A 21397-nucleotide genomic window follows, 5' to 3' on the forward strand; every position below is an offset into this window, starting at 1 on the left:
CAAGCACAGACATTTTAAATATTAATGGATGCGTGCATTGCAATATAGTGAGTGTAAATCAATATTCAGTGTACTCTCACTAAAACAAGTAATCATAATGTTTGGTTTTTCTTCGATGAAAGTTTAATATGATTTTTGTATTGAGAAACCAAAATTTTTTGCATACAACTAGAATTTCACACACTGCTTGAAATGGAGTTTTGTACAGATATGTATCTATAAACATGAATCTTATAAGATTTAAGGAACGTGATAAAGAGACAGGTTAGAAGAATCCTGTCGTATATGTGCTCGTTGCTAAGGAAACCTAAGTCCTCCGAGAGTACAACTAGTAGGTAATAAATGGATAAATAAATTTTAATCTCACTAAATGACTTTCAGCTGTTTTGGAGAATTTTATCAAACCACAAAAATTGGCCCTAAATTCGAACCCAATATGTCCAGGTATTTTAAATGGTTTCTTAAGGTATAAGGTCAGATTTAAGGTATAAATAATAATCTCATTTTAATTTATATTTATTTGTATTTGTGACTTTTTCACAAAAGCCCACTCTTGCTTTAAAAATTAATGGGATGTCCTTGAATAATTACACAAAGGTAAAATAAAAAGCCCACATTTGTTTAGGAAACTGTTCTTATTACATGAGATATATATTACAAATATAAGTTATTAAATGAAGGGTGAAAAGTCTTGATCTTCGTTCTTCGCTTGAATGAAAAACTCCAATTTTGAACGGTCTCCTTCTCGTCAATCTTGAACTATTTTCTCCGTCATTTCTTTCACCGTATTTCGGCATGTCAAGCTATGCATATAACGATCTTCATCAATTGCTGAAATTCATAAGTAAAAGCACATTAATAAGCATATTCATATTACTTTAAATTTGATAATAGTTTGATACGTACCCAATCGATCCTCGTCGTTCCATGTTGCTAACGGCAGTTTCGAAGAGTCAGGAAGGTGACTTGGTCAATTTTATTCACCGTATTTCGGCATGTCTCTCGATGCACCTTAAACCTGTAGATCATTTAAATGAAAGGTAATTGGTAATGTACATAAACATAGATAGTCGATTGTACTGTAAGAAATAAACGTACCTCAAGCCATAAACGCTTTAAATTTACTGTAGTTGGTGAGAGCGACTATAACTTGCCAGACTACATTGGCATACCCTTCCAGTTCGGGGGGTATACATCGGAATGCCTGGTATTCACTCATCCGCCTTTCCAAGTCTTTTCGAATGTCGTTCAGTTCACCGCATCCGACATCAAAAGACAGAACGAAGACGCCATCAGGAATATCCAAGTCGGTGGACACATCGTTGTCCAGACAGATGACGTTTCCTTCCTCGAGACTTTGGAAGAAATCACTCTCCTCTATGACATCCACTTTGTCACTTGTCCAAGGGTATAAGTCGCCTGCGTAGATAACCACTCCATCAGTCCTGGCGACGATTAGAGCTGTGTAGGGTTCCAACGGCGTCTTATGAGGAAGGTGAGGATTCCTTGGCCCTTTCATATGGAGAGTTACCGCATCCATCAACACTGGATCTGTGATAGGCCTCTGTCCACCAAAATCTTTTACAATTGCGTAAAACAATTTTTGATGGATAGCGAGCAACCAAGTAAAAACAGTGTTTGTCACAGTCTCCAAGGAACAGTTAAATCTGCAATTAGAAACAAAATAAATCAGTGCATTGCTTTCAGTGATAAAAAATTATTGTATCCCTAGAGAAAAATAGGTTCTTTCTAACATACCTATGTGACAAGTGGATGTCGTCCATGCCGAGCTTGAGTTTCATCAACGTCATCAGCAGCTGTTGCTTAATCGACAATTGGCCGACGACCCAGCCTCTGTAATATTTAACACCATTCTGAAAAATAACAAATAAATAAATTATCTTGAAATAACAACAAACGCATTAATAATACATGCTGAATGCTTTACCTTGGTAAACCTGTTGGCCAAATTGAAAAATCCCTTGGCCGCCGGTATTCCGGTATAAATCTGCACGAGTGTATCGTTGTGTTTTATGTTGTGTATTGAAAATGGTGTTTTCAATACACTCTTCTTGTTTGCTTCCAGAAGCCCAGGATACTCTTTATAAGCGTTCAGCTCATTCTCCGGAAGATAGTGGAGTGGTGAAAACTCGCGATCTATCTTACTGGGTTCGCTAAAAATAAATAAAGAGAGAAAAATTTTCTTATTAATATATTTAAGTCCGGTGTGTTTCATTAGTGGCAGCAACACTTACTTTTCGGAGCTGGTGTATTGTGAATATCTATCCCCGCACACATCGCTGCTATCTTCATCCAAGAGTCTGAAATTCAAATTAACCTCGAATAAGTATACAGCGCACATAGGACACGACTATCCGTAGCATTGTGAAATTTGTTGAGTTAGTTTAAATTTAAAATATTTCGTAAAAATGTTACTCACCCCTCAAGGAATCTCGAAATGTTGGTCTTCCTTCTCATTTCTTCGGCTGTGTTGGAAATGTAGCTGGCCATGATTTTGATATGATTGATGTTTGCAGAAGCGTCGAGTGCGAACTGGATATTAAGACCCCTGAGTGCCGGAAGGTCAGTTTTATGTGGCCACGACACGCCCTCAAATCCCTCCCCTATCGCCATATACACAGACCCTCCATCTTTCCCCACCCCATACACAAACTACAACCCCCACAACTTATTCCACGGAAATTTACAATTATATATATGTATCCACGAAAATGGGAAAAATGTGTAATGGTTTTTCGTACGGCCTGGTTAGCTTTTCAGGATTGTTATAGACGGGGATAATTAGGAAGAGGAGAGATAAATTGTTGAATAATTAGACTATGAAGAAATGTTTGATAATACAATATATAACATATAAATAATATATAACCATTAATAACAATATATAATCATTACATTCCACACATCAAACATTTCTACATAGTCTCATTCTTGAACCATTTGTCCTTTGACCTCAAAGAAACACTCCTCATTGTAAAATGAATTTCTATCTCTCCATCCTTTCCCACTCCTTCAAAAACCAACGTATATAAACATAAAACATCAATATCTCACAGGCACTCTCAATACGACACACAGTAATGATACATCTACACAGAAAACAGCACTTTGATTGAGTGCAAATATTTTGATTGCATCTAAAATTTCTATCATTGTATAAATTCATTTTACAAGTGATAGGAAGTTCTGGATTTCTGAAGGAATGTTAATTTTGGTTAGGTTTAGGAACCATTTGTTTGTGTTAACAGGTGTTTGTTTGTTGCTTAAGTTATTCAATTTTTTGATGTGTTGGTTTTTAATTTGGTCCAAATGGACATTGTATTCTTCTTTTTGATGTGTGTAAATTTTTTTAAAATGTCTGTAGGTATTATGTTGACGGCACTGAGTTTTCATTGGTGTAATTTTTGTGTTAATGTCTTAATATTTTTGATGCTCGTGGCGATTTCTATGTTCAAAATGTTTCTTTTGAAATTTGTTGTGGCTTTATGTATGTCATTAATTCTGGTGTTTACCTGTGTTAGTGTGGCATTTGTGAAGTTAAAATTGTTTTTGATGTGAGTAGGGAATACCATGTGTTGTCTGCATTTCAACAAAAAAGTTCTCTGATTGATAGCCGATGCCAGTTTCTTCTCATTGCTGGCGATGTCCTTCAGAATACGTTTAGCTTCGTGTCCATATGTAGTTGAAAAGAACATAAACTGTTTATGTGTATAACATCCTTTCCAAAGACTTCGGTATGTCCATGGTGGCTGGTTTGTTCTACCATCATCAAATCTGAGAACAAAACGATCGGAAAAGTGATCAAAAAATGATATAATTTATAAATATTATGTGTGATTATAATTGGAGATTATAATATGGTTGGAGCTGAAAGACTTGAAATTGAGTATAATCGCCGAATTATTTTTTTTATCACCGGATATCCATTTGAAAATGTTTATTTTCATGCATTCAAAATTTTTCTTGAACTAAACCACAAGCGTAAAAATAACAATCGAGTGATGATTCTCGTATTCTTGTGTCTACCCATTTGTCCTCCTTTAAATATAAAGAGTTTAATATTTTGTCAGCCTTTTTTGAATATCAAAAAATTACTGTGCTTTGCTTATGTGAACTGCGGTAGTTATTTAAGATAAGTTGTAACATTTCTCATCTAACCTCGACCATATAGATTAAAACGGGTTCTGGGTATCTCTCTCTGCAACTGTCTTTCCATTGAATCAATGTTTCACTTTTTGGCAGGGTTCAATTCTGGATGATATTCATTTGTTTCACCTCGGTTGCTTCACTCTGTCGACATGTGACCTGTAGAGATTTTGGAGTGCTCATATTCTCTACGCTCCATTCATTACGCAATATACACTAGGAGTATATACGAGTAGATAGAAAAATTTAATTTTTATTGTACAAATAATAAATAAGATAATTATTAAGAAATCGTGAGATGCGGTCTAGTGTGATGTAGGTTTCAGAAAAACATTTTCTTTATCGTGCCAACGTTTCGATCTTTTGCATTGTATAAATTCACTTTTTCACATCCTAAATGCATTTGTTAAATGTAAACAATGTTTGTAAATCCCAGGCTCTGAAGATGATCTCAATAAAGATCGAAACGTTGGCACGATAAAGAAAATGTTTTTCTGAAACCTACATCACACTAGACCGTATCTCACGATTTCTGAATAATTATCGATTAACGGTCACTAATCACCACACAAAAAAATAAGATGTCCATTTCTGTCATTTAATTTAGGGTATTTTTATTTGTATTTCTTTTTTAGTTAACTATAAGTTTTAGTTAACTATAAGTTTTAGTTAACTATATGTTCAAAAATCCAACAACCGGTCATAGATCTCGTCCAATTAAAGGAACAAATATTATAAACTGTATTTATTTTTAATATAGCTCGGATCTTTTTATTCTAACGATAACAAAACTCAGAATCCACTCAGAATAGCAATGCCGATTAGTTAAAATACTCGTTCTTTACTGGTAGCTAAACATACACACAAACATATGGAACAAATATCCGCATTTCTATACATTCATAATTTTTTTACGTATTAAAAACATTCATAAATAATTAATGAGTCAGTTGATTTTAACGAAGGGTATACAGGTAAGGGTAGATTAAGGGAGATTCGTTGTAGGGGTCATGACTTCGTTCCAAGGGTGGGGAGAGGGCGTGGCTTGATTTTCCAACTTTTACCGAACTTGATTTAACATTCTATTCCCTTTGAACTTTTAACAAGAAATAGCGAAATGTCCGGGAAAGTTTTTGAGACCTCTGAGGAGGTGAGGAGGAAAAACAACATAACGAAATTCCTTGATGGGTAGGAAACAATTTTTATTCTTATTTTGCAATTTTTTTTTTCAAAGCCAGCTTGTCAGGCTATTGGTTAAATGTGGTACGCATAATTAATTATATCCGTTAATAATTTGCAGTCTGTTCAAAGATGATCAATCGACTTCATCCACTTTGGAACTGAACACGGCTTCATCCTTTACAAAGGTTCATAAGTAAGTACATATTATATATAAATCATGTCAAATTTATATTTTTTTCTGGAATATCTAAATTACAGAAAACCGACAGAAGTATCGAACAAGAAATGTGTCGTCGCACAGGAACAAAAAAGGTAAATACCATTTAACTGAATACGTTTTCTTGAATATTATTTTATATCTTAAGTAAAAAAAAAAATTTTAAATAAGATTTTACTCTTATAATCTTAATTATAATTACTTCAACATTTCTAGCTCGACAAGCAGTTACGCCAAGTTAGAATGTCTATCATCTAACGAGCTCCGGGCACTTAGGGCCCACCCTGAAATTCTACAAAAGAACTTAGAGAAATTATTAATATTGCCCATGTCTATACATAATTTGAAACAAAATGACACGCTAGTAAGGTTATACACAGGCATACCGAATGCCGAAGCTTTTTTCAATTTGGCGGCTATGTTTTCTAAGGTAAGACATTGTTATTTGCGTTATCTAAAATTCATATTTGTTATTCTTTGTTAATTTTGTTTATAGGGAAGTATTTCATACTACCATGGCTGGGTGGTGGGTCAACTGACCATCAAGCAACAGCTGCTGATGACATTGGTCAAATTGAGGCTGAACCTATCTGATATTCACTTATCACACAGGTATGAATTTAACCAATTTCCAAAATAATATACAAATTTGTTTATTTTCATTATCCTTACCTACTGACAGTTTTTCTTTTGTTTCAGGTTTACGTGTTCAATGGCCACCGTGACAAACACGCTGTACACCTGGATACATGCTCTCCAGGAAAAACTGTACGATACAGCTGTCACGATGTTTGGAAGCCTGAGAGACCCGTATTTATTCGACGGGCTTATGGTGCTCCAGACCGTGTCAGTTTACAGAAAAGCTCCTGACAACCCGCATCTACCTCACAAGACGCCTCCGGAGCCTTACACAACAGTTCTACTTTCCACGGCCGATGGGACCGTTATATATACAGGCGAATTGTTTCGGTGGAAAGGACGTAAAGACGATATTGTCCAGTACTGCGGTGTTCTGGAGACGCTAATGCCTGGTGACGTCATCGCAGTCAACGGAGACGCTATTATCAATCTTCCCGTTGGGGTGAAGACGAGAAATATCGACTTAGGCCTGGTGCGATTGAAGAAAAGCCGAGATGATCTGAAACGGCGTTTGATGGAATGGGACGTGGTGAAAGCCATTCCGCCATCACTCGGGGATTGCTCGTCGAATTTATGGAAAGTTGTGGTCTCATTGACTAATTACATCCATTTCAATGATTTTTGACGTAAGGTACGTATTTTGTTTTAATTGACTAATGTAGTATTAAATCAAACTGTAGTATTATCTACGATAACAAGTGTAACCTTGTTTATTTTGTTTCCAGAACAAAGAATCCTAAGACATAAGTAGGCAACGCTCCGGAATTCTACAAACACCAAGAATCTCGACGATCTATGAGAGGAAATATCCGCAAAGAGCAGGCAGTTCAGTTTGTTCATTATATTTTTGCACGTCCAGTTGGATCGCCGACCACTGTTATTTAGACTAATATAAAATTACATGTTGTTGAATTAAATAAATCGATTTAATTTAAACAGATTGTGTTACAATATTATTTCCTATCTTACTTTCTTATTTTTAATTTAACAGCTCTGTGGAACTATGGAATAATCATTAGAATCTATAATCATTAAAATATATTATGTAAACCTTTTTAATAACTTTTTTCATTTAATTAATCTTTATATAAGGTTTTGATTGAAATGAAAAGTCAGTGTCACAAGCGGGATTCGAACCCACGACCTTCGGCTAGATACGCCGCTGCTCTACCACTTGAGCTATCGTGACTTCGAGCCACTCGGGCACCAACTTCCCATTTCAACATATAACCGTTCGAATTTTCCCTCCTTTTTGCCATTTTTCAAATGCCGTGTAATCTATTTGATTCTCGGCGACAAATGAAATGGCCACGGAGAGTTAAGATATACTTCAGTTTAATTATTAAATCCAGTACCAGTTCGTGATCCGATTGACCAATTAACATTTTTCAATTAATTAATATTTATGAAAGGTATTGGTTCAGATAAAAGTCACGATAGCTCAAGTGGTAGAGTAGCGGCGTATTTAGCCGAAATGAAAAATGTTAATTGGTCAATCGGACCACGAACTGTAATGGACTTTTTAATAAGAAATTTAAAAAATGACTAATACTAAACATGCAAAGTTTTTTTGAGATATCAAATTACTTTTTACTGTAGGAAGATTATCAGAAAATTTTTTCGTCATAGTGGCTACGAGTTTTGGGCGCTCTTTGGCTGGGTAACCCCCTTTCTAATCCATTCAATACAAATTCCGTACCGTGCTTCTTTTGTGACTCAGGCCATAAAAACTATTCTGTTCGATTGTTGCTATTTAATTGCAAAATTAAACATTGCGCACACTTTCAGATCTTTAATAGATGGTTCGATTTTGTCTACTTTTTAAAATATCGCGATCCGGCCCACTTTCCATGTTGACGGTCGTCGTGGCTACCGAGTATTGGTCGGTCTTTGACAGGATTACCCCCTTTCTAATCCATTCAATACAAATTCGTTACCGAAATTCTTTTTTGATTTAGGAAAAAACTATTGTGTCGGTGCTATTTAGGCCAATGTTCTGGTCGGTCTTCGGCTGCCTCCCCGGCCTCTGAGATACAATTATCCCCAGGGAGCTTGAAGAAAGGATGTCGATGTGGACCTTCTGCGCGCATTAGGCTTTTACGCCCTGACTATTCACCTCCCCGATTTTTGAACTCCCGGTCAAAAGTTTAGAAAAAGAAATAATTTTCGACGTTAGGGGTCAGAAAAATTCCATTTTTTTAGTAAAGGGTACCTCTAACGTGGCAGGGAACTTTGCCGACCTAGGAGAGAATGACGGAAGCCGTGTAGTAGGGTTGGACGCCTGGATCGGGAACTGAGACGGCGGAGGCCGGGCCAACACGGCGGCGGAAGCAGGCAAGGCGAGCGAGCGGTGAGAGACGAGACGAAAAACAGAAAGAAAAGGAGGAAAACCGGAAGAACGATGGACAGCTCGAGGAAAGGCCACACTTTGTTCTGTGCGGCGCCAGTAGTTCGCATTCGGTTAGTAAATGTTTAACAGTTATTTGTGCGCCGCACAATGGGCATCTCCGTGGACTTTTCCTCGCCAAGACACGTTGTTAAATGAAAAATAATGAAATTGATTGTAAGACAGTTTTTATTAATAATTATTATAAACTATGCATATTTTGTTAAATGAAAAGTAATGAAGCCTGATCAACTGCCGGAATTATTCTTGCGAACTATCTCATAAAATTACTGGACAATTCTATCTAACCAGGGACTAACCTTTCCTTTCATTGGGAATTACACAGGACAGTAAAATAAAGATACGTGAAAAAATACTGTAAGACTTCAAAACATTGCGGGTTTAGTCGGATTTCGCGCCGTATTTAGCCACATACAAGTAAAGATTATTTTTTGAACCGGCACACGGGCACTAAGACTGGGTCTGTCTTCACTCGCGGGTTTTTTTGTTTGAGTTATTCAAACGCGTTTCGGCATTACGCCATCTTCAGTGCAGAAAAGATTATTTGATTATGTCATAAATATATTTGAATTATAAATATTATTATATATATTTTAAATTTTATACATATAGTGCAAAATACATAAAATCTTCCCAATTAACCGGGATTTATTTTTATTTTTTTCCTAACGAGGGTTTGCAACAGCAGAGGTCATATAAACCCTCAGACCCTCAGGGTGCCGGTGTTTTTGAAAAAAAGCCCATTTGTAAGTATGTCGGTGAAATGCAGGGCCGCTGGATTCGAACCCGGGACCTTCACCTTACAGTGATGAGCGCCGTGTCAACGCCTAAACGTTGCGTCTACTTACGCCTCCATGGTTGTTCTTTTTACCTGTAGTTTACAAATATGTTAATTGTGTGCCATGGAAATAATCCAATCAGCACTAAAGGTAAAAAAACTTGTTTTCTAATGTCGAGCTATCGGCTGCGTTTGATGCCCTCCTCAGGACTATATTCAATTAAGAGCAAATTTTTCTTTTATTACAGTTTGTATATACAGGTGTTCGGCTACTCGTATTACAACCTTTGACAACTTTCTACATTTAAAATGGAACCACAAAGCCCTAATTAACTGTTGTCTGAATCTAAAAAGTTTCGGAGTTATTTCACTTTTTCTGATTTTTTAAGATATAACGACCTTGCTTCAACTAAACAGTGATAACTCCAAAACTAAAAGGTTGTGGAGAAATCCGTTGAAACCGTTGAAAAGGATTAAATTTCCAATAAGATGTGATCAATATTAGACTTGTAAATGTTAGTGAAATAGGCGTTTTCGTAGAGAAAACTTTGAAAAACAATTTTTTTCAGAAATGTGTGGTAATTAGTGACCGTTAGTCGATAATTATTCAGAAATCGTGAGATGCGGTCTAGTATAAATTCTCTGTATAAATTCACTTTTTTCCACATCCTACATGTATATGTTAAATTTAAACAATATTTGTAAATCCCAGGCCTGAAGATTATCTCAATAAAGATCGAAACGTTGGCCCGATAAAGAAAATGTTTTTCTGAAACCTACATCACACCAGACCGCATCTCACGATTTCTGAATAATTTTTTTTTCAGAGTTCAAAAAGTTACTATGGTGATGCTAAACTACTATTTCCAAACCTAGGCACCAGCAAATTTCAGAAAACGTACTCCATTTAATAGTAGTGCAATTGCTTTTTTAATTACGTTTTTCAAAGATGAAGAAATTGATCAACGAAAAGACCTTCGTTGAAGGATAGGTAAGGTGGAAAGATTAATAATAGGACTTTTTGGTTCCATTTTGAATGTAGAATCTACAGGCAAAGTTTATAACACGAGTAGCCGAACACCTTGTATAAAAGTATAATGATTATGCAATTAACATTCTTGGAGAGAGCTTAGCTCTTTCCCCAGAGAGCTTAGAGTGGTGGACCTCGTGCGAGGATTGACAAAAGAATTGCTCGAGAGAACTCCTTTGGGTTCGTTTTTTCTGGCGTTGGGATGCCACCTGCCAGTGTTTGCAGGGGCGTGACTCTCATAAATCCTGTTTATGGGATCAATGATGTATAGGCTTAAGAGTAATTAATGATTAATAAGGTCCTGAAGAAGATCTCAATAAAGATCGAAACGTTGGCACGATAAAGAAAATGTTTTTCTGAAACCTACATCACACCAGACCGCATCTCACGATTTCTAAATAAATATCGATTAACCGTCACTAATCACCACACATTATCACGGTCACAAAATACTAAACTTTATGCAAAGTGCTTGAGTTGAAAAACTAGTCACGAGCGGGACTCGAACCACGACCATCTCCAATAAAAATAAATATATTTTTTGGAAATAGAAAATCAGATTACCAGATTAATCGTAGTCGAGGTCTTGTAGGAAGATTGGTCTTTAAATGCGAAACTATGGCCAACGCGCATTCCATCCACTGGTAAATCGGCTCATTGTCCTTTAATATAAGAATACGGCAATTTAAAAGTAATATGATGATTCGAAATCAATGACATTTGTACATACATCAAGATGTGATCCAAGTCTTTATTTGGTAATATGCCCAATTGAAATTCGAGGAAGCAATCATCACAGCGTTAGGTGCGCATCATTCATAAGTAAAACGACCACTTGTAATACCGTGGATGCGTAGTTCATTAAATTTTCTGGATCATTTCTCGTAATGAAATCCATCAGCCACTTCCCCACTTCGTCCAAGCCAACTTCGTATACCTAAGGCTAAACTCGACCGACAATGCTTCTTCGCCGTGGATATGCACTAGATGAGTAAATCTCGGTCTGTGGCTATTACACCACCAGGCGACACCCATCCAAGGCCCTCACATTCCTTAACAATATGTGTTCTGGACGTGATCCACCTGTGCAATTAAGTAGTGTACATCACCACACAGTTGACTGATGATAGAAAAACAGCTTTGGATGTTTCTAACGGTGCCGAATTTAGTGTATGATGATTTTTGAAATCTTGATCTACACTGATGGCGTGGAGAAACATAGGACTCTCGGGCCGGCAATTTTAAGCACACCCACATCGCCAGGCATAAAAATTAACGTGTACCATTAATGAATGCAACCGAAATTTTTATATAAAATCAATATTATTAGATCAAATTACCGAAATTATACACCGTGGTGCGTCGTATCTCCTACGAACTTCAGTCATTTACAAGATGACGATTGCCAACATGTCTTACACAATTAATCGGCACGTGGTTCTTTAATTTTAGAATAAGAAAATTTAAAATAATTATTTGGTTAAAGAAAAACGAAAACTGTACTCAAAATAAACTTACTTATGCTTTCATGAAGGTGTTAAGTGCCCATAATTCATAAGCAATACGGCCACTTCTAGTACGGTAGACGCGTAGTCCATTAGATTTGCTGGAACATCTCTCAAAATGAAGAAGTTCATCAGCCTCTTCTCCACATCCTCCCGTGCCAACCTCACACGACTAGGGCTAAAGTCGACCGACAAAGCCTCTTCGCCGTGGACATCCACCAGACCGATGAGTAAATCGCGGTCTGTGGCTATTACACCACCAGGAGACACCCATTCAAGGCCCTCACATTCATTAACGATATGTGTTCTGGACGTGATCCACCTTACAAATCAGTTGTGTACATCACCAAACCGTCAACTGATGATAGAAGCACAGCGTTCAATGTTTCCACCGGTGGGGAATGCTGGATATGATGGTTTTTTGGAGGTTTCGTTCTAACACTGATGGCGTGTAGAAACAAAGGACTTTCGGGCCGGCTGACTTCTTCGAGTGTCGAACATATCGATTATCACTCTCATCAGTTTATCTTCCAGTGCGAATAACCATGTCAGAACTGTATTCTCTACAGTTTCCAGCGAACATATAAATCTGAAACGAAATTTGGTTGAAAAACAAAATTCGAACAAAAGACGTCTATAATCGTACCTTTGCGATAGATGAATGTCCGTCGCTCCAATTTTCAACTTCATCAACGTCAGTTGCCCGACGACCCAGCTATGAGCAATTTCATTTCCTCCTAAAATAAAAATTCAGACATGAGCAAATACCAACACAATAATAATATCATTATTTTTTTACCTTTGACAACATATTTGCCAGAGTAAAAAAACTTTCCGCCGATGGTAGACCAGCGTTTATTTGCACTAGGGTGTCGTTCTGCTTTATATCGTGTATCGTAAAAGGAACCTTTAAGATATTTTCAATATTTTCAGTAAATAGTTCCGTGTTCATTCAATGTTAACACGTATGAACGCAGCTCGTTGACAGGCAGGTATTTCATAACGGCAAATTCATACCTTCTGATTGTAGTAAACAGGCAAAAATCACATACATTTGTAAATCCTATATTGATTTGATACTTCGAGAAGTGCAAATATCCACCTGATCGCTTTAGACTCAGCAACCTGTTTTCGCAACGTTTCTTTTCCTCAGTTTTCTCCAATGCTTTAATTATTAAACGGTGGTCAATTAGTACGATTTTTATAAATAATTTAGATTGAAAAAACTTTCTTGATTGAGTTTTTAGTGTGAACACGCTCAATCCTGTTTTCGACGCAACCATTTGAGTTATCAAATCCAACAACCTATAATTCAAAACCACAATTTAATTTAATTTATCGCTAATCACCGTGCGGCAGCATCTATTATAGTCTTCAAGCATTATTAGACAAACGGTATAACAATTCCATCGGTGCCGAACGGTGCGGTATATGATGATTTTTAGTTTTCGTTCTACAATAACACTGATGGCTTGTAGAAACAAAGTTCTTTCGGGCCGGCTTTGTCTTCTTAGAGTGTCGAATAGAGTGTTGTCGTCGTGTGTGTGTGTGTGTGTGTGTGTGTGTGTGTAAGTGACGTGTGTTGTCACTCTATAGAGTTTTTCTTTGCGACAGATGAATATCCGTCGTTACAATGTGTGGTGATTAGTGACGGTTAATCGATAATTATTCAGAAATTGTCAGATGCGGTCTGGTGTGATGTAGGTTTTAGAAAAACATTTTCTTTATCGTGCCAACGTTTCGAACTTTATTGAGACCATCTTCAGGGCCTGGGATTTACAAACATTGTTTACATTTAACAAATACTTGTAGAATGTGGAAAAGTGAATTTATACAATGCAAAATATATTTTTTATGTTCAATCAAAGTATTTCTACTCAATCAAAATGTTTGTCTTCTGTGTAATTGTGTCATTCTTGCGTGTCGTGTTGAGAGTGCCAGTGAGATTTTGCTGTTTTATGTTTATATACGTTGGATTTTGAAGGGGTGGGGAAGGAAGTCGGTATAGAAAAGACATTTTTGTATAAGGCGTCGGCATCTTTGAGGTGAAAAGAGCCGACGAAGGGAAGAAATGTGTTGGTAATGATTCGGCCAGATTATCCTTTCTGAATTATATAGAAAAGGATAAATAGGAAAAGGAAAGCTAAATTGTTGGACAATTAGACCATGAAAAATATTTGATGAGTGGATTGTAATGTAATGATATATGTATGTTATCTGTACTGAATTTGATTAATGATATTGGCGTAGCTGCGACTGAGTGTACATGTATCTGTTCTGTAATTGATGCTGTGTTTATCTCTGTTTATATAAACCATTTCTAAGAAATTACGTTTATGTTTGTTTTGTTCTGTGTGTAATATTTTTGGATTTTTGAAGTCGAAATTGTGTTGGTGTTCAAAATGGTGGGTACATCTCAATATCTGGACAAGAGAGTAAAGCAACATATCTATGATTGCAAAAAACCCAAGAAAAATCCTACCGCACTCGCTACCCACCATTTTGAACACCAACACAATTTCGACTAACGTATAAATGTAAACAATGTTTGTAAATCCCAGGCCCTGAAGATGATCTTAATAAAGATCGAAACGTTGGCACGATAAAGAAAATGTTTTTCTGAAACCTACATCAGACCAGACCGCATCTCACGATTTCTGAATAATAATCGTCGTTACAATTGTCAACTTCAATAACTTCATGAGCAACTGCTGTTTCATCGTCAGTTGCCGTATCACCCAGCCACGTGCATATTTATTTTTCTACTAAATTAAATGTTATACCTTGTAGGTTATGTTTTTGTTAAGAACTGTTACAACCTGTTGTGTTTTTATAAATTGAATATATCTCAGCAATCCTGCTTCCTCTTAAGCACACACAAATCTCTACAATAATGCAGTTGCCAGGAGGTCTAATTTATTAAAAACTACTGGTTGTAACTGTTCTTAACAAAAAATATAATTTACAAGATATTTAAAAAGAAACCACGTTTGGAATAAAAACCATGAAAAAGAAAATTCATTTAAATATTATATGCTTACAAAAAGATAAATAACAGCAAATAATAATATGGAAATATGTCATTATTTTTATAGCTTTGAAAACACATTTGTCAAATTTAAAAAAATATTCAGTCGACGGCATGGCCGCCCATATGTGCGCTTCAATATTTTCCGCAAGGCTTGCATTGTCGACGGTGGGCGTTCTTTTGCAAGTGGAAAATAGTTTTGTTTTGTTGTTCAGAAGATCTTGGGAGCAGAAGGAGGCTCAACCTTTTAAATAGTATATGTTAAGAAAAATGTAAATTACATCACAATAAAAATATGTCTCAGCGGCAACATCGACGAGAAGAGGGGCCCGGCCCGCGGGACAGGCAAGGCTTGAGGTTGAATGGGTCGGTGAGGATGAGTCAGAGAGAAAGGAATTGTTTTTATTTATGGACTCTACTTGACGAAGACCAGGACGAGGTTCGGACTTTTATTTTATTTTACGCGATTCTGTTTTCCGAAGAGGGCTTGTTTTGTTACCTTTTTGTTTTATTTCTTTCTTTCTTTTTTTTTATTTTCCAATAAGAAACTTTCAGCTCTTTATTCGCAAGGCTGAATGACGCGATAGAAGTTAAAAGACTATACCTTTGCTGCTGAAAAGAAAAAAAAATTGAATACATTTTTTAACGCCTGCGCCATTATTGATTTATCATCAATCGGCGTAAATAAATTATATNTATATATATAAAACAGAAAATGTACATTTTTATACAACGGTAATTTTGTACGTTTTAAAAAACACGCATAAATAATTATTGATTCAGTTGATTTTAAAGAATGGGATACGCGTAAGGGTAAATTAAGGGAAGCAGGGTATTCCCTTTTTTTTTACAAATCGGCCGTTTCTATAAGAAGCTCAAGTTTGTGTAACAGTTGAATAAAAGGGTAGCCGGATAATCCTCCGACAGGCGGGCAGATTACCCCCTTTCTAATCCATTCAATACAAATTCCTTACCGCGCTTCTTTTGTGACTCAGGCCATAAAAACTATTGTGTTCGATTGTCACTATTTAGACCAATCTTCTGGTCGGTCTTGGGCTGACTAAGGGGTGCCTCGCCGCTCTCCGAAATACAATTATCTCCAGAGAGCGATGTGGACTTCCCGTGCGCATCGTTCAAAAGAATTACTAGAGAACCGTCGGCGTGACTCCGATGGGCCTGTTTATGTCACCGATGCTATATAGACTTAACGGTAATTAATAATTAATAAGGTAGCTGTCTTTATGAAAAGAAAAAAAACGAAAGCATGTATGAATGTGCTTATAGATTTTGTTTTTGGAAAAAAATTTAATGTAATACGCTTGGTTAGTTGTTAGATATTTTGTTAAATAAAAAGGAAAAAGTCTGACCAATTGTCGGAATTATTTTTTCGAACTAACTCATAAAATTGTTGGATGATTCTAACTCACCAGGGAGAACTAACTTCCCCACTTTCATTGGAAATTACATAGGACTGTAAATAAAGACGGCGGGGGCGTCGGTGGCCGCAAAAGTTTAGGCGTTGACATGGCACTCATCACTGTAAGGTAAAGGTCCCGGGTTCGAATCCAGCGGCCCTGCATTCGAACCCGACATACTTACAAATGGTTTTTTTTCAAAAGCACCGGCACCCTGAGGGTTTATATGACCTCTGCTGTTGCAAACCCTCGTAAAAAAATAAATAAATAAAGACGGCGTGAAAGCAAACAGTTCTGTAAGACTTCAAAGCAATGCGGGTTTAGTCGGGGTTCGCGCCGTAATTAGACATTAAACACTATCTTCGGTGACAAAAACTTCTCAAGCAAAAGGTCTTTCTTTTTACCAGTAGTTTATAAATATGTCAATCGTATGTCATGGAAATATTAAAACATAGAGGGTCACCGTCGCCTATTTTGGGTTTTGTGCCTCATCTTTACGTCTCAAAAACGAATTTTAAGGTTTTAAATGCGGTAGGAAGACCGCAGTAAAGGTTTTTTAGTACATTCAAACTTATTCCTTTTTGATTTCGACTTTCGCATTTATTAAACTTTTTCCATTAATATTCCACTTTTCATTTTAATTTCGATTTTTCCCTTTTTTTATTCAATGAACATAAAAATGAAAAGTATAATAAAATATATTATAAAACGAAGAAATTTTCTTGTAAATTTATTTGAGAAGCCCCTTTCAACTTGAATCAACATGAATAAAACCGATGACCAGATAATCCTCCTAAGGGCAAGCAGGTTCAGCTCCTTTCTAATCATTCAACACAACAACCCTCACTTGTTTTGTGTTTTGTGCCTTTCATTTTATCTTATAGATAAACAAACTTTATAATATTTTATCGCAGTTGGCCACTAATTAAATCACAATACTTTTAATTATGTCAGGCTTCACTATTAAACTGTCATGAAACCTGAGCTAATTGAATTTCCAACACCAGCTATAAAACATTTACAAAGTAATATGCATTCTTGTCTTGAAAATTTAATTTTTGTAAAGATGGTGTTTAATTGTACAGAGTGAGATAATAATGGGCAAGAAATTGCAACGAAAATTGAACCCATGACCATGTAATTTTATTTCTTTCTATTTGTGAATGTGTGTTGCATTTGTCAGATTTTGGATCCAATCTTTTAACTTCTATCGATTGTTGAAAATGCTACTTTCGGTACATTTTGAATTTGACTTACTCTATTGACACGTTTCTTCTCATTTTCAGGAAAACTTACCAAGAAGATCAGTGAATGAATGCTTGAAATCAATAACAGTCTATCAATAAACCAGTGCACAAAGATTTTAAATAAATATAAAATTACTCTTGTAATTTTTTATGTTTGTATTTCATCATTTAAAAAACTCATATTCTAAAATATCGAAGGATACATTATTAATGCTCTGTAAGGTAAAATGAGGATCTCCTTATACTTAAATTTAACAAATCTGACTTCTTGGCAGTATTTTCAGTTGAATTTTGAGGTAAAGGAGAGTGAGATTGGATCGACAAATATCAATTATTTTTCATCGTAACCAGCATTGTACTTTTTTATTAAATTGAACCTATTTTAGCAATCTAATTTATTATAGAAACAACTTTTTTTTGCAGAGAACAATAACAGAAGATATCTAAAGCCTTTGAAATGGCCTTTTTTTATTTCAAAACAATAATACTTGTATGTTGGATTTGAATTCAGGGCCTCTGAGGTTTGAACTCGGCACCCTTACAGTGATGATAATTATGCAACGGTTGCAGCCACTGCCACACACAGTGGGGTTTTTTTCTGTTTTTCTGGTTCTGGGTTGGAGTCTTACTCTTGACAATTTTTCATCTCAACCACACTTTCCATAAAAATTATAAATCACTTTGAATAATTACACTTGTCAGCTATGACCAATTAAAAAACATATATTTTACAATTAATTAAGGGTTTTAGTTGAGATAAAAAAGTCAATGACACGAGTGGGATTCGAACCCACGATCTTTGGCTAGATACGCCGCTGCTCTACCACTTGAGCTATCATGATCTAGATCCACTTGGACACCAACTTCCCATCTCAGCCCCACCTTTTGAATTTTCCCTCCTTTTTTTTTATCTCAACTAAAAACCTTAATTAATTGAAAGATATTAATTGGTCAAGCGGACCATGAAAACTAGTGAATATATATTTTACTTTACTTTCAAAAGGAAGACGTTTGCAGGAACAATTTAAAAGTCAGAAATGTAAAATCATTTTGTTTATTTAATTATTGAAAAGAATAAACATTAATTTTTATCTACAGTAAAAAACAGAGAGTTATTATCAAGTCAATTTTTTATATTCTTTATTAGTAAAGTTAGTAATGTTTTAAAAAAATCTAAATATGTAGTAGTAGTGTCATCAGCTTAACTAAAGCTTTTCATCCAAAATGTTCACTTTTAACAAATCGGTAAAGTAAATAAGGAAAAAGAAAAGACCTAAAACTACCTTGCACCCTGTAGTACCTCATATTCAATTGTTAATAGTGCACTACAAGTTATAATTCTATTTTTCTTCGCCCTATCAGAAATATCTTATTTAAAAAGTCCACAAAACATGCCTACCATCTGAGAAGAACTGTCTGAATTCAGGATTTTTTCTTAAAAGAAAGCAAAAATGTATTCCATTTTGAGGCCACTTGTCCCGTTGTAAGTGGGTTTGGAAGAGCTATTTAGGCAAGACAGATTAAGCTGAGAAACTTATATGCAATTATGAAAAGTTGTTAGTTCAGGAATTCAATTACAAATGAGTTTTTATTAAGCATGTCACTTCCAATCAGATCCTTTTCTCAAATTTATTTAATTTATATTTATTCCTTTATCTAAACCACTCCTTTTAAGTTAATTTTTATTTTACCAAAAATCAGTGTACAACTAAAATTATTACACATATTAAATTTTTTCACACCATTATTACTTTATTTTATTAAATAAAATAATGTATTTGTATGTTTTTAAGCAGCAAATGTATAATTGCAACCCACTAACAGTAATGCAGTATTAACATTTTGTAAAAAATTTAATAAACTAATAAACATAATAAACTTTATATCAATAAAGAATTCAAATAATAAGAATGTTATGAAGTTAGACAGAAGAAAAATATGGCTCACCTCAATTTGTGAGTTGAAGATGATGATGTCTTTCCCATGAGTTGGAGCTAGCCATCTAATGCGAGTAGTTTGCACAGTTAAGCTCACAAAGGCACAAAATGGTGCAAATGCATTAATAAATGAAGACACAAAGACGCAGTTTTGAATTCTTCACTAAATGCGTGTACTGATGGCTACTTCAGGACAGTCTGAAGGTTTTATCTAGGCACTTCTCTGTTCTTTCACTATCAAGAAAAGGCTTAACAATAAACTATGACAAAGTTAATACCCTTTCTTCTCAATTTTCTTATTTATATAAAGTGGATTAGTGGGCTTAATGTTGCTACATGGGACGTTATGTTTTCAAACAATCCCTTATATGGAAAGTTTTAGGATAAAATGGATTTTGAGAAAGAATTTTTAAATGGTTTTCTTTGCATAGATAGCTATAAATGATAAAAACCTAGAGATCATACTTTGAATAAATTGAGAGTTGGTCATGAAAAAGTGTTAGTATGGAAAAAATATATCTTTATATATTTTAATACAAATAATCCATTATGAAATAAAAAGAAGGAAAAGTACTACAAACTATGAATGTATAACGTACGGAATAGTCCAAATAATTNTTATCAGGAGGTTTTGGTTGTCTCAATTCATTGTCGGTGTCCATTTATGGAGACCGATGAATTAAGTTGTTAATTATCGTGATTAGATTAAAAGAAGAAGATTTATCTGGCCAATTTATAAAAACAAAAGGCGAAAAAACAATTCAAAGGTATTTCCTAAGGAAGGATAGTCGATGTTTACTGCTGAAGGATTACTAGATGTTCTCTCTACGGCGGATAAACACTGACTGAAAAACCTTTAAATACATTTTTTGACCATAAATCAATTCTGTCTATCAATCAATATGAGAAACAAAACCATTTTTTTTTAACAGCTTATCATTTCCATGGCATGCTAAAAGTAAAAACATTTTTTTTTAATTCATTTAGTCATTATTTTTTTGTCTTTATGAAGAGCTATTTGTAATTCAGCTATTTTAAATGGTATACTCTCAGTATACATTTTTTCCTATTATTATTGTTATGTAATTATTTTCTATTAATAATACTCTTTTTTTCATGTTGATTTGTTAATATTATTTTATTGATTTACATATACATAGTTTTTAAGTCCACTAATTTCCGTGGTCCGCTTGACCAATTAATTAAAGTTTTTTAGTTGAGATAAAACGTCAGTGTCACGAGTGGGATTCGAAAAATGGCAAAAAGGAGGGGTTGAGATGGGCAGTTAGTGCCTGAGTGGATTGAGGTCACGATAGCTCAAGTGGTAGAGCAGCAGCGTATCTAGCCAAAGGTCGTGGGTTCAAATCCCGCTGTGACACTGACTTTTTAATATCAACTAACAAACCTTAATTAACTGAAAGATAGTTTTTAGGGTATTTTTAGTACATTTATATTTTTTAAGTTTGTTATAACATTTTTTTTGGGGGGGGGGCGTCGGTGGCCGCAACGGTTTAGGTGTTGACACGGCGTTTTGTAAGGTAAAGATGCCGGGTTCGAATCCAGCTGCTCTGCATTCGAACCCGACATACTTACAAGTACTAGGCTTTTTTTCAACACCAGCACCCTGAGGGTTTATATGACCTCTGCTGTTGCAAACCCTCATAAAAAAAAATTATACATGTAAAGGTATTTTTAATAGTTTTATGTCCTTGCATATTAGCTAGAGATGTACACCATACATATGCATATGTGTATTTTTTGAGGGGGAAGGGAAAATAAGGCCAGGGGCTATGTTAGGAATCAAACCTAAGACCACAGGGTCAATGAGCTGAGAGTATATCTCCC

The 21397-nt window shown here is 35.4% G+C and overlaps 2 protein-coding genes and 2 long non-coding RNA genes across 4 annotated transcripts; 1 reads left to right on the plus strand and 3 right to left on the minus strand.

Moving 5' to 3' along the window:
- Nucleotides 1–661: 661 nt before the first annotated feature.
- On the minus strand, nt 662–2846 carry LOC106666951. Its single transcript, XM_014394501.2, has 7 exons — nt 2441–2846; nt 2256–2321; nt 1949–2174; nt 1759–1874; nt 1099–1667; nt 907–1018; nt 662–831 (listed from the first exon to the last, which is right to left on the minus strand). Exons 1-5 carry the CDS (start codon nt 2632–2634, stop codon nt 1100–1102), a joined length of 1170 nt encoding a protein of 389 aa, XP_014249987.2. The 5' UTR covers nt 2635–2846; the 3' UTR covers nt 662–831; nt 907–1018; nt 1099.
- Nucleotides 2847–3633: 787 nt separating this feature from the next.
- Nucleotides 3634–11732, minus strand: LOC112127552. Its single transcript, XR_002910624.1, has 3 exons — nt 11151–11732; nt 10985–11082; nt 3634–3795 (listed from the first exon to the last, which is right to left on the minus strand). It is a non-coding gene; the product is annotated as an uncharacterized LOC112127552 (long non-coding RNA).
- LOC106666950 lies at nt 4868–7097 on the plus strand. Its single transcript, XM_014394500.2, has 7 exons — nt 4868–5355; nt 5468–5542; nt 5608–5661; nt 5783–5996; nt 6063–6178; nt 6266–6836; nt 6931–7097. The coding sequence occupies exons 1-6, from the start codon at nt 5285–5287 to the stop codon at nt 6828–6830; spliced, it is 1095 nt and encodes a 364-aa protein (XP_014249986.1). The 5' UTR covers nt 4868–5284; the 3' UTR covers nt 6831–6836; nt 6931–7097.
- Nucleotides 11733–11765: 33 nt separating the features above from the next.
- LOC112127553 lies at nt 11766–19762 on the minus strand. The gene is made up of 5 exons (XR_002910625.1): nt 19563–19762; nt 12725–13230; nt 12572–12662; nt 11939–12514; nt 11766–11860 (listed from the first exon to the last, which is right to left on the minus strand). It is a non-coding gene; the product is annotated as an uncharacterized LOC112127553 (long non-coding RNA).
- Nucleotides 19763–21397: the final 1635 nt, after the last annotated feature.

This window comes from Cimex lectularius, unplaced genomic scaffold (assembly GCF_000648675.2).
Source record: "Cimex lectularius strain Harlan isolate CLEC.00 unplaced genomic scaffold, Clec_2.1 scaffold226, whole genome shotgun sequence".
NCBI classification, from domain to species: Eukaryota; Metazoa; Arthropoda; class Insecta; order Hemiptera; family Cimicidae; genus Cimex; species Cimex lectularius.